The sequence below is a fragment of the Marmota monax genome, unplaced genomic scaffold (assembly GCF_021218885.2).
Source record: "Marmota monax isolate L192 unplaced genomic scaffold, Marmota_monax_Labrador192_F-V1.1 WCK01_AAM20220418_F8-fsc00365, whole genome shotgun sequence".
NCBI lineage: Eukaryota > Metazoa > Chordata > Mammalia > Rodentia > Sciuridae > Marmota > Marmota monax.
In genome coordinates, this window is record NW_026694544.1 from 134,690 (window position 1) to 155,789 (window position 21,100).

At 35.7% G+C, this 21,100-nt stretch overlaps 1 protein-coding gene across 1 annotated transcript in view; it reads left to right on the forward strand.

Moving 5' to 3' along the window:
- The window catches only part of Lca5 (lebercilin LCA5), a 65,011-nt gene that overhangs the window by 12,937 nt on the left and 30,974 nt on the right, over positions 1-21,100 (forward strand). The window contains exons 2-3 of the mRNA XM_046420695.2: positions 10,150-10,508; positions 15,102-15,631. Of these exons, the coding sequence (XP_046276651.1) occupies positions 10,310-10,508; positions 15,102-15,631 (729 nt within the window). The 5' untranslated portion in view covers positions 10,150-10,309. The remainder of the gene's footprint in view (positions 1-10,149; positions 10,509-15,101; positions 15,632-21,100) is intronic.

The window sequence follows — 21,100 nt, forward strand, 5'->3', positions numbered from 1 at the left end:
TGAAAAGCTGCTGAGGTTGGTTTGAATTTAGAATCCTCTTGCCTCAGCCTCTCAAGCCACTGGGATTACAGGCATGTACCACCACACCTGGTTCATTTGTTTTTTATTTCTAGAATTTTTGAGTGGACAGCTAAGACTTTTTTTTTTTTTTTTTTAAAGAAGTCATCTTAACTTCTTAAAATCTGATCTTATCGGAGTGAACACGGAGCGCTGGGCGGCCGAGTTCCGGCTCCCGGAACCGTCCTGGAACCGCCCTGGCTCCGGGCTGCGGAGCCTGCGGAGGCTGCTTCTTGGACCCTGCTAATATCAGAGCAAACACGAAACACCAAGAAGCCGAATTCCAGCTCCCGGAACTGAGCCCGCGGGGACTGCTTCTTGGAGCTTACACTTATAGGAGCTTACACCGAGCACAGAGCGGCCGAGTTCCGGCTCCCGGAACCGTCCCGGAACCGCCCTGGCTCAGGGCTGCGGAGCCCGCGGAGGCTGCTTCTTGGACCCTGCTACTATCAGAGCATACACCAAGCACTAAGCGGCCGAATTCCGGCTCCCGGAACTGAGCCCGCGGGGGCTGCTTCTTGGAGCTTACACTTATAGGAGCTTACACCGAGCACGGAGCGGCCGAGTTCCGGCTCCCGGAACTTCCCTGGACCGGGGCTAGGAGCCCGCGGAAACTGTGTCTCGGTCCGGGTCCTGCTGAGGGCAGGTCAGGACTCACCCATTGCTTGGGTAGCCTGGCAAGGGGAACGAAATGCTGCCATTCGCATAGGATACCAACATGGCAGAGATCTGATGTCAGCAGAAAGCGGTGGAGGAGAGATCTTCATCAATACCAGCGGTGACATAAGCAGTTGGTCTCCTGGTAAGGGGGGTGAGGCTCAGTCACCCGAGTCTCCTCAATTTGTCCTCGAGCCAGAGGGAAGGAGCCGGGCCGCCGCCAGCCCCCGGAGCAGGCCCAGCGGCTCGCCAGCGTGGTGACCGCGTGACCCCAATTGGAGAGGGGGCGGAGCGGAGCCGCCACCCACACCCGCCAGGTGGGCAGACCCACGACCCAGTAGTACATGGGCGTGGTAGGAGGGGCAGGGCAGAGCCGCCCTTCGCGCTTGCAAGGTAAACAGACCTGTGACAGCCTGGCGGGTCAGGCCCAGTGGCCTGCCAGTGTGGTACACACGTCACCCCAACTCGAGTAGGGGCAGAGCAGATCCTTATCCCACGCCCGGATCAGGCCCTGCCGGTGTGGTGGTCACGTGACCCCAATTGGAGTGGGGGTGGAGCGGAACCGCCACCCGTGCCCGCAGGGTGAGCAGACCAGTGATCAACCTGCAGATCAGGCCCAGGGGTCCGCAGGCGTGGTAGGAGGGGCAGGGCAGATCCGCCGCCCGCGCCTTCAAGGTAGGCAGACCTACAACAGACCGGCGGATCAGGCCCAGGAGCCTGCCGGCGGGGTACAAACACCACCCTAATTGGAGTAGTGACAGAGCAGAGTCGCCTCCCTTGCCAGGAACAGACCCAGCATCCTGCAGGCGGGGTAGTCACGACACCCCAATTGGAGTAGGGGCAAAGCAGAGCCTCCACCCGTGCCCGAAAGGTGGGCAGATCTGCGACCGACCAGCGGGACAGGCCCAGTGGCCTGCTGGTACGACAGACACGTCACCCCAATTGGAGTAGGGGCAGAACAGAGCCGCCACCAGCTCCCAGAACAGGCCCAGTGACCTGCCGGCGTGGTAGCCACGACACCCCAATTGGAATAAGGAGAGAGCAGAGCCGCCGCCCGCACCTGCAGGAAAGATACGCAAGCAGTATGAAAAGACAAGGAAAGAAAGGACCACAAGCAATGCAGGTCAACGCAACTTTAGAAGAGGTAACAGCTGCAGCAGATGGAATGTCAGATAAAGAATTCAGGATATACATGCTTCAGATGATCTGGAGTATCAAGGAAGACATTAAACAGCAAAATCAGACAATGAAAGATCACTTCGACAACGAATTACGCAAACAAATCCAGGAAGCAAAGGATCAACTATACAGGGAGATAGAGGTTATAAAAAACAAGCAATCAGAAATCCTAGAAATGCAGGAAGCAATAAACCAACTTAAAAACTCAATGGAGAATACTACCAACAGAGTAGAACACTTAGAAGATAGAACATCAGACAATGAAGACAAAGTATTTCAACTGGAAAAGAACATAGACAGCTCAGCAAGACTGTTAAGAAACCATGAGCAGAACATCCAAGAAATATGGGATAACATTAAGAGACCAAACTTAAGAGTCATTGGGATACAGGAAGGTACAGAGCTCCAAACCAAAGGAATGAGCAGTCTATTCAATGAAATAATACAAGAAAACTTCCCAGACTTGAAGAATGAGACAGAATCCCAAATCCTAGAAGCCTACAGGACGCCGAATGTGCAAAATCATAAGAGATCCACACCTAGACACATTATAATGAAGATGCCCAACATACAGAATAAGGAGAGAATTTTAAAAGCTACAAGAGAAAGGAAGCAGATTACATTTAGGGGCAAGCCAATCAGGATAACAGCTGATCTTTCAACACAGACTCTGAAAGCTAGAAGATCCTGGAATAACATATTTCAAACACTGAAAGATAATGGGTTCCAACCAAGAATTGTGTATCCAGCGAAATTAAGCTTCAGGATGGAGAATGAAATTAAAACCTTCCACGATAAACAAAAGTTTAAAGAATTCGCAGCTAGAAAACCATCTCTTCAAAACATCCTAGCCAAAGTATTACAGGAAGAGGAAATGGAAAATAACAATGAAAACCAACAGTGGGAGGTAGGACAGTAAAGGGGGGGGGGAAACAATCAAAGAGGAAAACAAACAATGTTTAGTAACAGAAATAAACAAATATGGCTGGAAGAACAACCCATATCTCAATAATAACCCTAAATGTTAATGGCTTAAACTCACCAATTAAGAGACACAGGCTAGTAGAATGGATCACAAAACAAGACCCAACAATATGCTGCCTACAGGAGACGCATTTGATAGGAAAAGACATACATAGGCTGAAGGTGAAAGGTTGGGAAAAATCATATCACTCATATGGACTTCGGAAACAAGCAGGCGTGTCCATACTCATATCAAATAAAATAGATTTCAAGCCAAAGTTAATCAAAAGAGATAAAGAGGGACACTACATACTGCTTAAGGGAACCATACACCAACAAGACATAACAATCATAAATATTTATGCCCCAAACAATGGTGCAGCTATGTTCGTCAAACAAACTCTTCTCAAGTTCAAGAGTCTAATAGACCACCACACCATAATCATGGGAGACTTCAACACACCTCTCTCGCCACTGGACAGATCTTCCAAACAAAAGTTGAATAAGGAAACTATAGAACTCAATAACACTATTAATAACCTAGACCTAATTGACATATATAGAGTATACCACCCAACATCAAGCAGTTACACTTTTTTCTCAGCAGCACATGGATCCTTCTCAAAAATAGATCATATATTATGTCACAGGGCAACTCTTAGACAATATAAAGGAGTAGAGATATTACCATGCATCTTATCTGATCATAATGGAATGAAACTGAAAATCAACGATAAAAGAAGGAAGGAAAAAGCATACATCAATTGGAGAATGAACAATAGGTTACTGAATGATCAATGGGTTATAGAAGACATCAAGGAGGAAATTAAAAAATTCTTAGAGATAAATGAAAACACAGACACAACATATCGGAATCTATGGGACACATTGAAAGCAGTTCTAAGAGGAAAATTCATTGCTTGGAGTTCATTCCTTAAAAAAAGAAAAAACCAACAAATAAATGATCTCATACTTCATCTCAAAATCCTTGAAAAAGAAGAGCAAAACAACAGCAAAAGAAGTAGAAGGCAAGAAATAATTAAAATCAGAGCTGAAATTAATGAAATCGAAACAAAAGAAACAATTGAAAAAATTGACAAAACTAAAAGTTGGTTCTTTGAAAAAATAAACAAAATCGACAGACCCTTAGCGATGCTAGTGAAGAGAAGAAGAGAGAGAACTCAAATTACTAGCATACGGGATGAAAAAGGCAATATCACAATAGACACTTCAGAAATACAGAAGATAATCAAAAACTATTTTGAATCCTTATACTCCAATAAATTAGAAGATAGTGAAGGCATAGATAAATTTCTTAAGTCATATGATCTGCCCAGATTGAGTCAGGAGGATATAGAAAACCTAAACAGACCAATATCAATTGAGGAGATAGAAGAAACCATAAAAAGACTACCAACTAAGAAAAGCCCAGGTCCCGATGGGTATACAGCAGAATTTTACAAAACCTTTAAAGAAGAACTAATACCAATACTTTTCAAGCTACTTCAGGAAATAGAAAAGGAGGGAGAACTTCCAAATTCATTCTATGAGGCCAACATCACCCTGATACCTAAACCAGACAAAGACACTTCAAAGAAAGAAAACTACAGACCAATATCTCTAATGAACCTAGATGCAAAAATCCTCAATAAAATTCTGGCGAATCACATACAAAAACATATAAAAAAAATTGTACACCATGATCAAGTAGGATTCATCCCTGGGATGCAAGGCTGGTTCAATATACGGAAATCAATAAATGTTATTCACCACATCAATAGACTTAAAAATAAGAACCATATGATCATCTCGATAGATGCGGAAAAAGCATTCGACAAAGTACAGCATCCCTTTATGTTCAAAACTCTAGAAAAACTAGGGATAACAGGAACATACCTCAATATTGTAAAAGCAATCTATGCTAAGCCTCAGGCTAGCATTATTCTGAATGGAGAAAAACTGAAGGCATTCCCTCTAAAATCTGGAACAAGACAGGGATGCCCTCTCTCTCCACTTCTCTTCAACATAGTTCTCGAAACACTGGCCAGAGCAATTAGACAGACGAAAGAAATTAAAGGCATAAAAATAGGAAAAGAAGAAATTAAATTATCACTATTTGCAGATGATATGATTCTATATCTAGCAGACCCAAAAGGCTCTACAAAGAAACTATTAGAGCTAATAAATGAATTCAGCAAAGTGGCAGGATTTAAAATCAACACGCATAAATCAAAGGCATTCCTGTATATCAGCGACAAATCCTCTGAAATGGAAATGAGGACAACCACTCCATTCAAAATATCTTCAAAAAAAATAAAATACTTGGGAATCAACCTAACAAAAGAGGTGAAAGACTTATACAATGAAAACTACAGAACCCTAAAGAGAGAAATAGAAGAAGATCTTAGAAGATGGAAAAATATACCCTGTTCATGGATAGGCAGAACTAACATCATCAAAATGGCGATATTACCAAAAGTTCTCTATAGGTTTAATGCAATGCCAATCAAAATCCCAATGGCATTTCTTGTAGAAATAGAGAAAGCAATCATGAAATTCATATGGAAAAATAAAAGACCCAGAATAGCAAAAACAATGCTAAGCAAGAAGTGTGAATCAGGCGGTATAGCGATACCAGACTTCAAACTATACTACAGAGCAATAGTAACAAAAACAGCATGGTACTGGTACCAAAACAGGCGTGTGGACCAATGGTACAGAATAGAGGACACAGAAACCAATCCACAAAACTACAACTATCTTATATTTGATAAAGGGGCTAAAAGCATGCAATGGAGGAAGGATAGCATCTTCAACAAATGGTGCTGGGAAAACTGGAAATCCATATGCAACAAAATGAAACTGAATCCCTTTCTCTCGCCATGCACAAAAGTGAATTCAAAATGGATCAAGGAACTTGATATCAAATCAGAGACGCGCCGTCTGATAGAAGAAAAAGTTGGCTACGATCTACAGTCGGTGGGGTCGGGCTCCAAATTCCTCAATAGGACACCCATAGCACAAAAGTTAATAACTAGAATCAACAAATGGGACTTACTCAAACTAAGATGTTTTTTCTCAGCAAAAGAAACAATAAGAGAGGTAAATAGGGAGCCTACATCCTGGGAACAAATCTTTACTCCTCACACTTCAGATAGAGCCCTAATATCCAGAGTATACAAAGAACTCAAAAAATTAGACAATAAGAGAACAAACAACCCAATCAACAAATGGGCCAAGGACCTGAACAGACACTTCACAGAGGAGGACATACAGTCAATCAACAAGTACATGAAAAAATGCTCAACATCTCTAGCTGTCAGAGAAATGCAAATCAAAACCACCCTAAGATACCATCTCACTCCAGTAAGATTGGCAGCCATTAGGAAGTCAAACAACAACAAGTGCTGGCGAGGATGTGGGGAAAAGGGTACACTTGTACATTGCTGGTGGGACTGCAGATTGGTGCAGCCAATTTGGAAAGCAGTATGGAGATTTCTTGGAAAGCTGGGAATGGAGCCACCATTTGACCCAGCTATTCCCCTTCTTGGTCTATTCCCTAAAGACCTAAAAAGAGCATGCTACAGGGACACTGCTACATCGATGTTCATAGCAGCACAGTTCACAATAGCAAGACTGTGGAACCAACCTAGATGCCCTTCAATAGACGAATGGATAAAAAAAATGTGGCATTTATACACAATGGAGTATTACTCTGCATTAAAAAATGACAAAATCATAGAATTTACAGGGAAATGGATGGCATTAGAGCAGATTATGCTAAGTGAAGCTAGCCAATCCCTAAAAAACAAATGCCAAATGTCTTCTTTGATATAAGGAAAGTAACTAAGAACAGAGTAGGGACGAAGAACAGGAGAAGAAGATTAACATTTAACAGGGATGAGAGGTGGGAGGGAAAGGGAGAGAGAAGGGAAATTGCATGGTAATGGAAGGAGACCCTCAGGGTTATACAGTGGAGGGGGTAGAGAGAGAGGAGGGGAGGGGAGGGTGGATGATGGGAAAGGCAGCGGAGCACAACAGACACTAGTATGGCAATTTGTAAATCAATGGATGTGTAACTGATGTGAATCTGCAATCTGTGTATGGGGTGAAGGTGGGAGTTCATAACCCACTAGAATCAAAGTGTGGAATATGATATGTCAAGAAATTTGTAATGTTTTGAACAACCCACAATAAAAAATTAAAAAAAAAAATAAATAAAATAAATAAATAAATAAATAAAAAGAAAAAAATAAATAAATAAATAAATAAATATTAAAAAAAAAAAAAAAAAGAAGTCATCTTAAGTTCATACTGATACTTGTAATTCAAATTTTGGACTTCAGAATTTTAGAGTTTATATTATTAGATAAATTTTGTCTTTTCCTGTTGAAAATTCTAGTGACCATGCTCAACAACAATAATTACTCATTTGCTTTATCTTAATACATGTATTAGTCTGAGAATAACAATACCAATGATACAATTACTGAAAATAGCCCTTAATTTATTGCTTTGTCACTGGGATATATCTCTCTGGGGAAATAAAGTCAAGTTGTGTTTTAAAGTTATTTGAACTGGTTACTTTGTATATTTTTGCCACTAATTATATATGCAGTTAGAGTGATTTGTTTTATTTTCTTTTGATTTATAGGAATTGCTTTATAAAAAATTTTATTTTTAAAAATTTATTTTCAAAGTCAAGTCTACACATAGGTTTATACAAGAGTTTAGTTTCCATCCCTTTTCCAAGCTCTTTTTCCTCTGTTATGCTGTAGTTGTTTTTTTCAATAAGCTAACCACCATACATTTGGCCTTTACATTTTAAATTAATTAAAATTAAAAATTTATTTCTCAGCCATAGTAGCAACATTTCAAGAGCTCAGTACCACATGTGACCAACTACTACACAGGACATAACAAATTATAGAACCTTTACATCCTTGATGAAAGTTCTATTTGGACAGTCTACCCTAGATAACTCATTTTTAAAAATTAAATATTTGATTTATCTTTCCACTTTTTAAAAAATATATGTTATTCTCCTTTGATAAATAAGGCTGTGTACTTATAAAGAAATAAATTTATTTGAAAGAACTTTATTTAGCTCATAGTTTTATGGGGTGTTCCATGAATGGGTAGCCCTGGTTCTTCAGCCTTTGGTGAAGGCCTCATGGTGGATGTCATACACTGGATGAAAGTATGAAGGATGAAAGAAGAGATCATATGGTGAGATAGGAAGCAGAGAGAATCAGGGTGCCTGAGTCTTTTTATAATAACTCATTCTCTTGAGAATTTAATGGAAGATTAACATTCATCTTTTCCAAGGGTGATGCTCCTGTGACCTAATTACCTTTTATTAGACATCATCTTTTAAATGTTCTACCAATCTCAACACTGCTCCACTGAAGACCAAGCCTCCAGCATAGGAACCTTTGGGGAAAAAACATATCAAAACCATACTACACACTATATATGCTCTTATCTATCTACCTTTCTTAATATATTTTGGAGAATTACTCAGATTGCTAGCAAATATACAAAGAAAGTCCTCATTATTTTAATAGCTCCATAGTACTGCATTGTGTGGATGTTTCCAGTTTCTAAGGTCAGTTTCTTATTGATGGTCGTTTTGATTATTTTAGTCTTGTGCATCTGTTCATTTATTCCTAGGATTACTATACTATTAATGCTAATTTCATCAATAAGATTATTTTTTCCAAATATTAAAAGCAACTGTTCTCATTTTAAAAGTAGTCTAATGTGAATGTATTAGAAAACAAAATATTTTAAAGGAGAGATACAAAAATCTAAACCAAGTTGCTTAGGCAGACACTATATCCATGAATGTATGATAAGTCTCCCTTCCTCTTCCTTAATTATAGGGAATAAAGTGTATCTTCTGGTTGCTAATGTGAATGTGGACTAAATTGTAAATTGCTTTGTAAATTGTTTTCAGTTATTTTAAAAGGAGGATCAAGGCAGGAGGATCAAGAGTTTAAATAGGAAGAATACTTAGTAATTTAATCTTCTTTTCAATAAATATGTGCATTGAGATCATACTATATAAACTAGTTGGAATTTGTTTATTTTACCACAATAGCATAAGCATTTTTCTTGAACACAAACTTTTTGTAAACAAATACTATGCTGTATGGACTTTATAGTACATAAATTATATTCTTAATTAATCTGATGGTTATATATCTAGGTTGCTTCCATTTTTAAAAAAATTGTACTGTCCTCCATTAGACATTTGCATATGACTTTCTCCCTATTTTTAGAGTCATTTTCTCAGAATCCAGAAATGGTTTTATTGAATCAGAGATTAAAAGCACAATTAGCCCAGCATGGTGGTGCACACCTCAGGAGGCTGAGGCAAGGAGGATCAAGAATTCAAAGCCAACCTCAGAAACTTAGCCAGGCCCTAAGTAACTTAGTGAGACCCTATCTCTAAAAAAAAAATATAAAAAGGACTGAGGATGTGGCTCACTTGTAAAGCACCCCTGGGTTCAATCTTTGGCAATAGAAAAAGATGATGATGATAAAGAAGCCGGTTGCAGGGCGAGAAGGAACAACAATTAAAGTCTTAATACATCTTACCAACTTTTTTCCCCCAAAATTCCATGGATTTTTCCTGATGGCAGCTCTGCAAACAGTGTTATTGTTTTGAAAAAAATTTAATAATATGATAGCTTTAAAAATGTTATGAGGATGAACATTTTTGTGTATCATTTGTATTGCCTTTTTGGGTCTTATATATTTTGTCCTCATATTTTTCTTCTTAGGTAATGTGAGGTATTTGTTTACATGTTACAAATGGTAACCATTTTCCTGTCATGTTTGGAAATATTTTTTGTCAAATGCCTTTTCTTTTAATTTTTTAAAAGTATACTTAATTTTTACATTTTTTGTAGTAAATATTAGGTATTTTTCTTTGCACAGATTTGCAAGTTCGTTCTCCCACTAAGCAAAAAAAGAAAAATATTGGTGGTTATTGCCCTGTTAAGATTCAAGTTTTATGTTTATTATAACTCTTAAGATTCAAGGGAATCAAATTAGTTAACACTTATTTAAGTACTTTGCATGTTATCTTCTTTCTAGGCCATGACAGAAACTGTCTTTTGTCCAAATACTGTCAAAAACTTATGTGTGAAAATAGATAAATTATAGCATCTTATAAAAATTATAAATGGTATATTATTTTTCTTTTAGTATTTTACATTATAATTAATTGTAGAAATGTATTCCATGAATGCATGATAAGTCTCCTTTCCTCTTCCTTAATTATAGGGAATAAAGTGTATCTTGGGTGCTAATGTGAATGTGGACTAAGTATATATCGTGGAAAAAATAAATTGCCTGGAAATAATATTATGAAGACTATGAAAATGTTCTTCAGTGTTGTCATCAATCTATGAATTTATGTGACTAGAGACCATTTTTCAAAACAATGGGGGAAAGAGCAAAAAGTCCAAATGCTGATCAAGAAAGAAAAGCAGACAAACAACATAGCTCTAATTATTCCTCTGAGTTTGGAACTACATCCCAGTCTTCTGGTCAGTCATCGCCAGTTAGTCCTTCTTCACCTACAGTTACTATGGGAAAAACTTCTAAAAAACAAGCATCAGATAACCAAGTATATTACCAATGTAAGTATTCTTTAGAAGAGTTCTGTGGATCTAGAAGATTATGTACAATGCTTAAGGAAAACTTGTACGAATGGAAGTCTTCTATTAGTATGTATAGTGTTATACACGTGGATGTAGGCTGATTTACATTTTTAATAGGCTATATTTTAATAAATTTATATAAGCCTTGCTAATGGGTCTATCTGTTCCATTTTTAATATTCAAAATCATGCATTATACAAAATAAAATAACGTAAGGCTGCTTATTTTCTCTTCCTCCTAAGTAAATATTTATTTTTGGATCTCTAAGGTATTTCCTGTAAAGGCAAAACCAAAAGAAAACCTACGAGACAGTTGTACTTTTCTGTATCTTCATTTTTAAAAAGTAGTGAAAGATATTGATATAAAGTCGCTAGGGGCATTTTTATAGTTTGAGTGAAATTATTTACCCTTGGTAATTTATTGCTGACTCCAGAAGTTTGAATTAAAACTAGGAATACGGTTGGAATTTTGGACTACCAGTCTAATTTTTTTCCTTGTGTTACGATCTCCATTATAATCATTAAAAATATTTTTATTATTAAAATGTTACTATTCTGGAACATATTTGGTTACCTAGTGTTCTATAATTTCTTCATTTTATTAAAGTTCGGGTCAAGAAATCTCGTTGTACTGAGTAACAACAGCCTAGAAAAATATGGTAAATGTATGTGAGGTAATTATTGTATGCATTTAAAAAGCACAGTTATAACAGCAGTAGCTTAGATTGGTAAAACTTGCAAGGCAGAAGAGTGATAAAAATTAGAGGCTGAAAGAATAATAGAGGCCATATCATGAAATACCTTGCATCTTATGATAATATAATTTAATTAATGTCTATTTCTGTGGGGAATAGTTTTGAAAAGATATATGCATGGGTATAATTTAATTTGCTTTTATAAATTTTTACTTTGAAAAGTGATGATACTATTAAAAACTACAAAGAATATGTATTCCTTTTGAAAGCAGTCTTTTCATGGACCCCTAATTTAGCCCCTATCTGGCTACTCAGGGATGCCCATATTTCTAACAATTGAGTGCCTCCCCCTGCCACAAGCACAGTGTTTTGGGGGGATGGTGGGGTATGGATCCCTTCCTCCAAACCTGTTTCAGTGAGAAGATCTTGTTAGTTTCATAATTGAGAGCATGATCTTAAGCTTCTGTTTTATAATTAAGAGCAAATATCTTTTAGAATTGGATCTTAGAAAATGCCTGTTATTCCTAAGAAATTATTAACATACTTAAGGTATTATTAAGTAAGGAGTACTTTAATTTTTCCTTCCTCCCCCAAAAGCAACTTACCAAGTCACCCAATTAGAGTCAGAATTTGGTAAGCCTTATCTTTTTGAGAAGATATGGAGAAAAAGCTGTGAAAAATGGTTCCAGTATCAACCAGGAATTATCAATTATCATTTTCCATCTGTCTCATATTGTTTTCTGTTTTCCACTGTCTTTTGAATTAAAACCTGTGTTCATTTGTCCATCTTAGATCAAATAATAGAACTAAACTGATATTTTTATTTGAACACCAAGTTAATTTCTCTAAGTTTTAATTGCAACTAATATAGATTAAGGAAAAACAAATATGATGAAAGCAGTATCTTAATCACTTGAATTCTCAGGTTTTCATGTTTTATAGTATATTCTTTCTTTTCTTATAAATTTTCAGCAAATCTTATTTTTAAAATAAAATAATATTATTAGAATTTCTTTGTATAATAACATATTTTAGGGGAAGGCTACTGGGACTTTAACTCAGGGGCACCTGACCACGGAGCCATATCTCCAGCCCTGTTTTGTATTTTATTTAAAGACAGTGTCTCACTGAGTTGCTTAGTGTCTTGCTTTTGCTGAGGCTGGCTCTTTATTTGAGCCGCTGGGATTATGGGAGTGTGCCACTGCACCTGGTTGTATAATAACAATAATAGTTTTGGTTATACATGTTTGTATATTACATATTTATTTCTTATCAGTAATATAAACGTATCTTGATTTTTTGTTAGATACAGAATTTATTTTTACTGAATTTTAAAAATGAGTCACATTTCATTTTGAACAACTGAAGTAAGAAGAAAAAACCCAGTATCTTTCCACCCATTTTTTGATAGTGACATAACAAGGGAGAGAAGAATGTCAAACAGGACAGCCAATTATCTTTTTTCTTCTTACTTCTATTAACATTATATTTCATCTCAATTTGAAAACTATCAACATGTATCAATCCTTTCAGAGTAGATAGTCTATAACTCAAAACTCTGCTATCTCAGTTGTTAAGAAGGAAAGGAAATTTAAATAATGGACATTCCAAATTCAAAATTACATTCTAAAGCAATGTTGTCTAATGGAAATGTAATTCAAGTCACAAATGTAAGCAACACATGTCATTTTATATTTACTAGTAACTACATCAAAAAAGAAAAATGGGTGAAATTAATTTTACTTAACCCAACATAAAGTATTATTTCTGTATAGTCAGTATGAAATAGTATAATGTTTTGCATTTTTAAACTAACTGTTCAAAATCTAGTATGTATTTCACAGTTATAGAATATCTCTATTCAGACTACCACATTTCAAGTTTCTCCAAAGCTGTATGTGGCTAGTGTCTACCATCTTGGATAGATATAGTTTCAATCAGTCATTCTCTCATTTCTTTTATTGCTGCCACTTTTTTTTTTTATATCTGAACATTTATAGAGCTAGAATTCTAAATCAGTGTACATTCAAAACAGTCTGTGAAATTTTCATATTTTCAATGAAACTTTATAATGTAAAATTATAAAAATTAGTTGTTATTTTTTCTTGTTTCCTTAATGAATCAGGTATCCATGAATAGTGAGATGGGGAAGGGTATAAGATTGGATCTTTCAGTTTTTCTTTTCTTTCTTTTTAATCTGGAATGTATTTCTTCCTTGAGAGGAAAAAAATGAGGAGAAAAAAACCCCTCAGAGATTAAAGTTTATTATCTTAACTCTGGCAAATTTTCAGATGACTCTTTTAAAGGGCAAGTAGGTACTTCTGTATATTGAGGCTTAATTTTAATGAACTTTTAATAAAAATAAAACATACCAAATTTTTGAGAATGTTACAATTTAATATGTAGACTTTAAAATATTTCATATGCTTATTTTTAATAGAATGTGATCTTTTTTTCTTGTTCTCAAATTATGTTGATGTTTTGATATGAACATTACACAAAAGAAATTTCCCAAGAAAGTATATAGAAACACACTTGTACAACTGTTTTCCTTTGTTCAGTTTCTGATAATTGGGATATAAGTTCTTATTACTAACAGAGAATACTTTGAAGAAGTTCCTCTTTTACATGTATACCTTACTTAACAACAATCTATTTATGTATATAGTGTTATCTTCATCCTGTGTGTTGAGAAAATAGAATTGAAAAGGTTTAATTGAATTGCCCAAGGGGGTTATTAAGTGGTAAATCTCGAATCTCAAATCTTCTCACTATACTATAAGCTGCCATTCTGTTTCCCCAAATGAAGAAAAGGAGTTGTAATTAATACAGAAGAAAACTTTTCATGTTTAAAATAAGGATTACAGCTGGGCATCATGGTACATACATGTAATCCCAGCAGTTTGGGACGCTGAGGCAGGATTGTGAGTTCAGAGCCAGCCTCAGCAATTTAGAGAAGCACTAAGCAACTTAGTGAGATCCTGTCTCAAAATAAAAAATAGAAAAGGGCTGGGGATGTAGCTCAGTGGTTAAGCCCCTCTAGACTCAATCCCTAGCACCAAATAAATAAGGATTCCAATTTTCTTGGCATAGATGACTTAAATATCACAATGTTTTGGCCAATGTTTATTTTATAGCATTCTAATGCTAATGATGCCCCTGTTTGAATTTTGACTTGTCATCTCATAAAATTAAAGGTGGTTAAAGCCTGATACTGCCATCTTTTTTATTAAAATTTTTTTAGTAGTAGATGGACATTATACTTTTATTTTATTTATTTATTTATTTTTGTGTGGTGCTGAGAATCGAACCCAGTGCCTTACACATGCTAGGCAAGCACTCTACCACTGAGCTACAACTCTAGGCGGCCATCTTTTTAAGCAGTGTGAATAATCCTTCCCCCAATGGTGGGGATTGAACCCCAGGGCCTGGTTCATGCAGGGAAAATGGGATGCCATTTTTGATGGATAGAATATTCTTTATCTTTCTTAGAAGACCCTAAACCTTTCTTAATAGAAATATATTAAGAGCTCTTTAGGGAAGTGAGTACCTAAACCAATATGTTGGCGCTCGAAATAAAATCTGATATTTAACAAAATATTGGAAAAAATCTTTTTTTTTTTTTTTTTTTTTTGGTTACTAGGGATTGAACTCAGGGGCTCAATCACTCATTCACTCACCTCCCCCTTGTAAGGCTGGCTTTAAACTTGAGATCCTCCTGCCTCAGCCTCAGGAGCCACTATGCCTGGCAGGAAAAATTCTTTTTTGAAAACAAAAATAAAGAATGTTATGGACTCACATGTGTTTGGATGAATAAATGATACTACATATACATTTGGTATAGCTTTCACTGTATATTATTATTGTCTCTTTTTTAGCCTCTAGGAAACCAAGCCCTAAGGGTCTACCAAACAAAAAAGGAGTCCAAGTGGGGATTCGTTCCCAAAGCCTCAATAGAGAACCACTTCGGAAAAATTCTGATATTGTCACAAAACGGGTTCTTTCTGCAAGACTGCTAAAAATCAATGAGTTGCAGAATGAAGTATCTGAACTTCAGGTCAAGTTAGCTGAGCTGCTAAAAGAAAATAAAGCTTTGAAAAGGCTTCAGTACAGACAGGAGAAAGCCCTGAATAAGTTTGAAGATGCAGAACTTGAAATCTCACAACTTGTAGTTCGTCATAACAATGAAATTACAGCACTCAAAGAACGCTTAAGAAAATCTCAAGAGAAGGAACGAGCAACTGAAAAAAGGGTGAAAGATGCAGAATGTGAACTATTTAGGACAAAATTTTCCTTAGAGAAACTGAGAAAGATCTCTGAAGCTAGACACCTACCTGAACGAGATGATTTGGCAAAGAAACTAGTTTCAGCAGAGTTAAAGTTAGATGACACTGAGAGAAAAATTAAGGTAAAATTTTCACAGCTTCTAATTGTGCTGTCTTGGATTGTTTTTCATTGGACATTTCATATGCTCTGATTAAATAGCTTGTTGCAATTTCATACTTGTTTATAAATGAAAATGATTTTTAGTATTATCCAAGTAAGAAACTACAGAAAATTTAAGATTGTATATTTAAGAGCAAGATGCCAAAAAGATTGTATATGTTAATAAGCCACATATTGATGAATGAATATTTAATTCCAGGGATCTTAGTCATTTGAGGGAAAAATTCTTATTTGGCTATTTGATTGTTTCTTTAAAATTGAAAATTATACTATAGTAGTGAGGCTACATAAAACTGACCTTTCAGGACTATAACATAAGAAACCTGATCTATGATTTCCTTTTTGTTCATTTGTAATAGATATGCATAATACATCATTTGGGGCAAGGTATGTTCCGTACTCCCCAAAACAAAACCTTATATAAGGGTAGATGGTAGAATATTGAATAACTAATAGGCCTGAGAGTAAAAATCTTTGGATTTTTTTTCCTTTTTTTAGAGAAAGGAAGAAAAAGAGTCCTATTTCATGACTTTTACACATGGAACTTATATTAGATTGCCACTTGCTATCTAACAAACAGAAACCTTATGTTGGGTTCTGTTACTTATAATTAATAAGTAGTTTAGAAAGTAAAGGTAAGCAAAATTTATGGGAATGATGTCTGCTGTGAGAGCTTTCTGAGCAAAGAACACCCAGAACTGTAAGTAAATTAAGTTTCTGTACTGTATTAATTATTTTTTAATACATAGCCTGTTATAGTACTTAGTCTGTATAATAAGCATGGCTGGTATACCAATGCCATGCACAGGGGCAGTGGCTTATTAAATACAGTGTGTATTAGTGGACAGAAAAGATTCCTAGTTTATTCTCTAAATTTTGCAGTCATTATGTTAGGGTTATTTACCATGGGGTGGGATGGGGACTGAAAGCAATTATCATCATTCAATAAGGAATTGGCACTTGAATTACTTTCTTGTTTTTAAAGTACTTTCTTTCTTTCTTTTTACTTATCAATGGACCTTTATTTTACTTATTTTTATGTGGTGCTGAGAATTGAGCCTCGTGCCTCACACATGCTAGGCAAGTGCTGTACTACTGAGCTATAACCCCAGCTCCTTGAATTATTTATTTATTTATTCATTCATTTATCTATCTATCTATTTATTTATTTGTTTATTTAAGCAGGATATGAAACATTTATTCACAAGCTGTTGGTGCAGATTCACCAGCAGGTGCGCCAAGGAACAGGCTGCAAGTCCATATCCTTAGACCCCCTCAAGGGGTTAGAACAAATTTTTGTTTTTTAACTGATTTTATTTTTTAAATACATGACAGAAGAATGCATTACAATTCTTATCACATATATAGAACACAATTTTTCATATCTCTATTTGTATATAAAGTTTGTTCACACCAGGGAGGGAGTAGAAGGTTATCAATAATGGTGGAATGTGATGGACATCATTATCCAAAGAACATTTATGAAGACATGAATTGAATTACTTTTTAAAGGGAATTAGAACATGTGCCACATAATGGATTTTTAAATTAGGAATAAATAAACCATGGCCTGGTGTGATGGCCTAGGCCTGTAATCCCAGTGGCAAGCGCGGAGGAGGGAGGATTAAGAGTTCAAAGCCAACCTCAGCAATTTAGCGGGGCACTAAGCAACTCAGTGAGACCTTGTCTTTAAATAAAATACGAAATAGGGTTGGGGATGTGGCTCAGTGGTTGAGTGCCCGTGACTTCAATCCCTGGCACCCCAAAATGAATAAATAAATAAATAATCCAAAATGCTGATTAATATATGTGGTAAAAACAGAGAGGATGAATAAAACTACAGAGAAAGAAAGAAATTACAGTGCATACATACATATAAACAGCTGTAAATTGCAGTTCTCTCTTATAGCCAGTTATGAAGGAGGTTGATGGGTGGGTGGTAGAGGAGAGAGCAGAAACAAGGATAGGAAAAATGGGAATAAGTGTGTGGATTCCAAGTTGTAGATGAAAATAAGTTGTAGATAGGACTGTTCACTTGGGAGCACAAAAATCTTTCATCTGTAATGATAAGTCTTTGAAACAGTTAACAATATAGTGTCCTCAATCTGTTTTTCATACTGGATTTTTAAAATCTTAATATTTTAAGTTCACTGTAGTTGGGCATGCATATGTAAGAAAATTATAAGAAAGATTCCATATACTTTTTACTTAGTTTTCCCCAGTGGTAACATATTACATAACTATAATACAACATTCTAATGAAGAAATTGGTTGTGATTCATTAATATAATCCATCAAACTTATTCAGCTTTTGATGATATATATATTTGTGTGTGTAGTTACATAAAATTTTATCAAATGTACAGACTTGTGTGACCATGAACACATTCAAGATACTTAATAGTTTCATTACAGGGATCTTTTGTGTTACCCTGATATAGCCATTGCTACCTCTTCCCTTCCCCTCTAACTTCTGGCATTTACTAATCCATTTTCCATTTCTATAGTTTTGTCATTTTAAGAATGTTATACAAATAGAATTATACAGCATGTAACCTTTGATGTTGGCAGATTTCACATATACACTCATCCAAGTTGTTGAATGTGTCAGTAGTTTCTTTTTATTCCCAAGTATTATTCCATGGTATAGATGTACTGCGGAGTGTTGCAATGTATCCTGTTGAAGGGCATTTGGTTTATTTCCAGTTTTTGGCTATTAACTAACAAAACTGCTATGAGTATTCATATACAGATTTTTGTGTGAACAAAAGTTTTTATTTCTCTGAGCTATATGTCTAAAAGTATACCTGCTGGGTTGTAAGATAAATATATGTTTGGTTCTGTATAAAACGCCATTCTGTTCTAGAGTAGTGGTACCATTTTACACACCAGCAATATTTAACTGTCCATTTTCCATATTCTTGTCAGTGTTTGGAGTTTATGCTGTTTTTAATTTCAGCCATTCTAATAGCTGTGTAATACCATCTAACTGTGATTTAATTTGCATTTTCCTAATGGCTGAGGATGGATAATCTTTTTATGTGCTTATTCAATATCTGTAGGTCTATTTATTTTCTTTGTTTTGCCATTTAAAAAATTAATTATTATTATTATTTTGTGGATGGGCACAATACCTTTATTTTATTTATTTATTTTTATATGGTCCTGAGGATTGAACCCAGTGCCTCACATGTGCTAGGCAAGATCTCTACCACTGAGCCACAACCCCAGCCCTGTTTTGTCATTTTTCTAATTGGATTATTATGCTTTTCCTGTGGATTTTTTAGAGTTCTTTATATATTCTTGACACAAGTCCTTTTTCAGATGTGTGATTTGTAAATATGTTCTCCCAATCTGTAGCTTGTCTTCTCCTCCTCTTCACAGTCTTCTGAGAGAGTTTTAAATTTTGATGTGATCATATATATCATATTTTTTTCTTATTGACTGTGCTTTGGTGTTAAGCCTAGGAACTCTTTGCCTCTATCCCAGTTGCCTCAGAGTATCTATCGCCTGTACTTTTCCCAAAAGGACTTTCCTCCAGTTTTACTGAGGTATAATTGACGAAAATTTTACACACACACACATACACACACACATTTAAGGTATACAATTTGGTATTTTAAAAAAGTTTTTTTGTAGGTGTAGATGGACACAATACCTTCATTTTATTTTTTTATTATATGTGGAGCCAGGGATCAAACCCAGTGCCTCACGCATGCTAGGCAAGCGCTCCACTACTGAGCCACAACCCCGGCCCCACAATTTGGTATTTTATAAAGATTTTGTTTTAAGTCCAGGATTTATATTTTGAGTTTAATTTTGGGGCAGGGTGTCGAGATTTAGGTTCAGGCTTTTATTTTGGGGGGGGGGGGGGGTCTGTGGATGCCCAGTTGCTCTAGCCCCATTTGTTAAAAAAAGGCTATTCTTCCTCCATTGTATTGCTTTGACACTTTTATCAAAAATTAGTTGGACACATTTTTGTGGGTTTATTTCTAGATTCTCTGTTCTGTTCTATTAATCTATGTGTTCCTCCTTCTATCATTACCATACTGTCTTAATTTAAGGATTCCTAGTATGCCTTAATGCCAGATATAGTGATTCTTCTCATGTTACACTTTGTTTAAAAATTTTTAGCTACTTTAGGTCCTTTGCCTTCCCATATAAATTTTAGAATAAACTTGTTTATGTGTACAAACACCTTCCTGGTATGTTGATAAGAATTGCATTAAATTGATTTGTGAAGAATGACATCTTTACTATATTGAATCTCCCAATTCTTAAACACAGTATGTCTATTTATTTAGGTTATCTTTGATTTCTAAATGGTGTCAATTCTTTCTGGGTCAGAAGGTTACTTTTAAATTTTTATTTTCTTATTTCAAAACTTCTGTTGTAAAAATTATTTTCACAAAGAGCTGTGAATGTTTTATGCACACAGAGGAATAACTTGATTTTAGTTTACTCCCAAGTTTTAAGATTATTTGGTTTATAAGTCTGAGCCTCCAAATTTAATTGATAGATATAAACTGCTTCCTTTCTGCTATAATTGAAATTATATTGGAATCAACATTAATATGTAATTATGAAGTTACTTTTCTGAAATCAACAATTTCACTTTCCTGTCACATCTTACTAGCTCCATTCTGAATGGTATAACCTTTGCAACCCATCTGAGAGCATCTATTCTTTATTCTAGCTTGCCTTTTCAGACTTCCTAAAACCTTTGGCTTTTAACTATTAAATATAGTTATATCTTTCATAATCTCAGTAATCAATCAAGAATTTGAAATAGTTTCTACTGAATTTCTTACTTGGCTTTGAAATTTAGCTTTTGTCTTTGTGCATTATTCAGTTTTCCAAATTTTACTTTGTCCAAATTAAATTAATCTTCTTTTTTCTAACAGTAGGTTAAAGTCACTACCACTAATTGACTAAGGGAAAAAGCTAAGAGCTTGTTTGTGGTGTTTCATTTTGCAAATTAACTAAAATGGAACAAGTCCTGGATATTGAAATTGTGGTAATATTGCTGGTAGCGTTCTCAGGTCTATGCTATCCTTTCCTAAGGATGACTATCTGTATGGTGTTTGATTTTTTATTTGTTTTTCTTTTGGTATATCTTTCTGTTTTAAGAGTTTGTCCTTAAGCTAAAATTTGTGGCAGGCAGCTTTGTTTATAGCTTGTCTCATATCTAGGAAGTTTCCAGCTACAAATTCTTATTCTTCTTGTTATATTTTATTCTTAAGGGGAGGATAAATTGTCACTTTAAGTGTACACTGAGCTACAAAACCTTTCCCTCTTAATATCAGTTTGTAAGATGGGTGCAGGCTCATTTTGTTAGTTGATGGAAATGACAGAATATGTAGGTACTCAGTAATTTAGAAATGGATACATAGTTAGGAACAGCCAAAGGTGTCAATGGAGACAGCCTCAT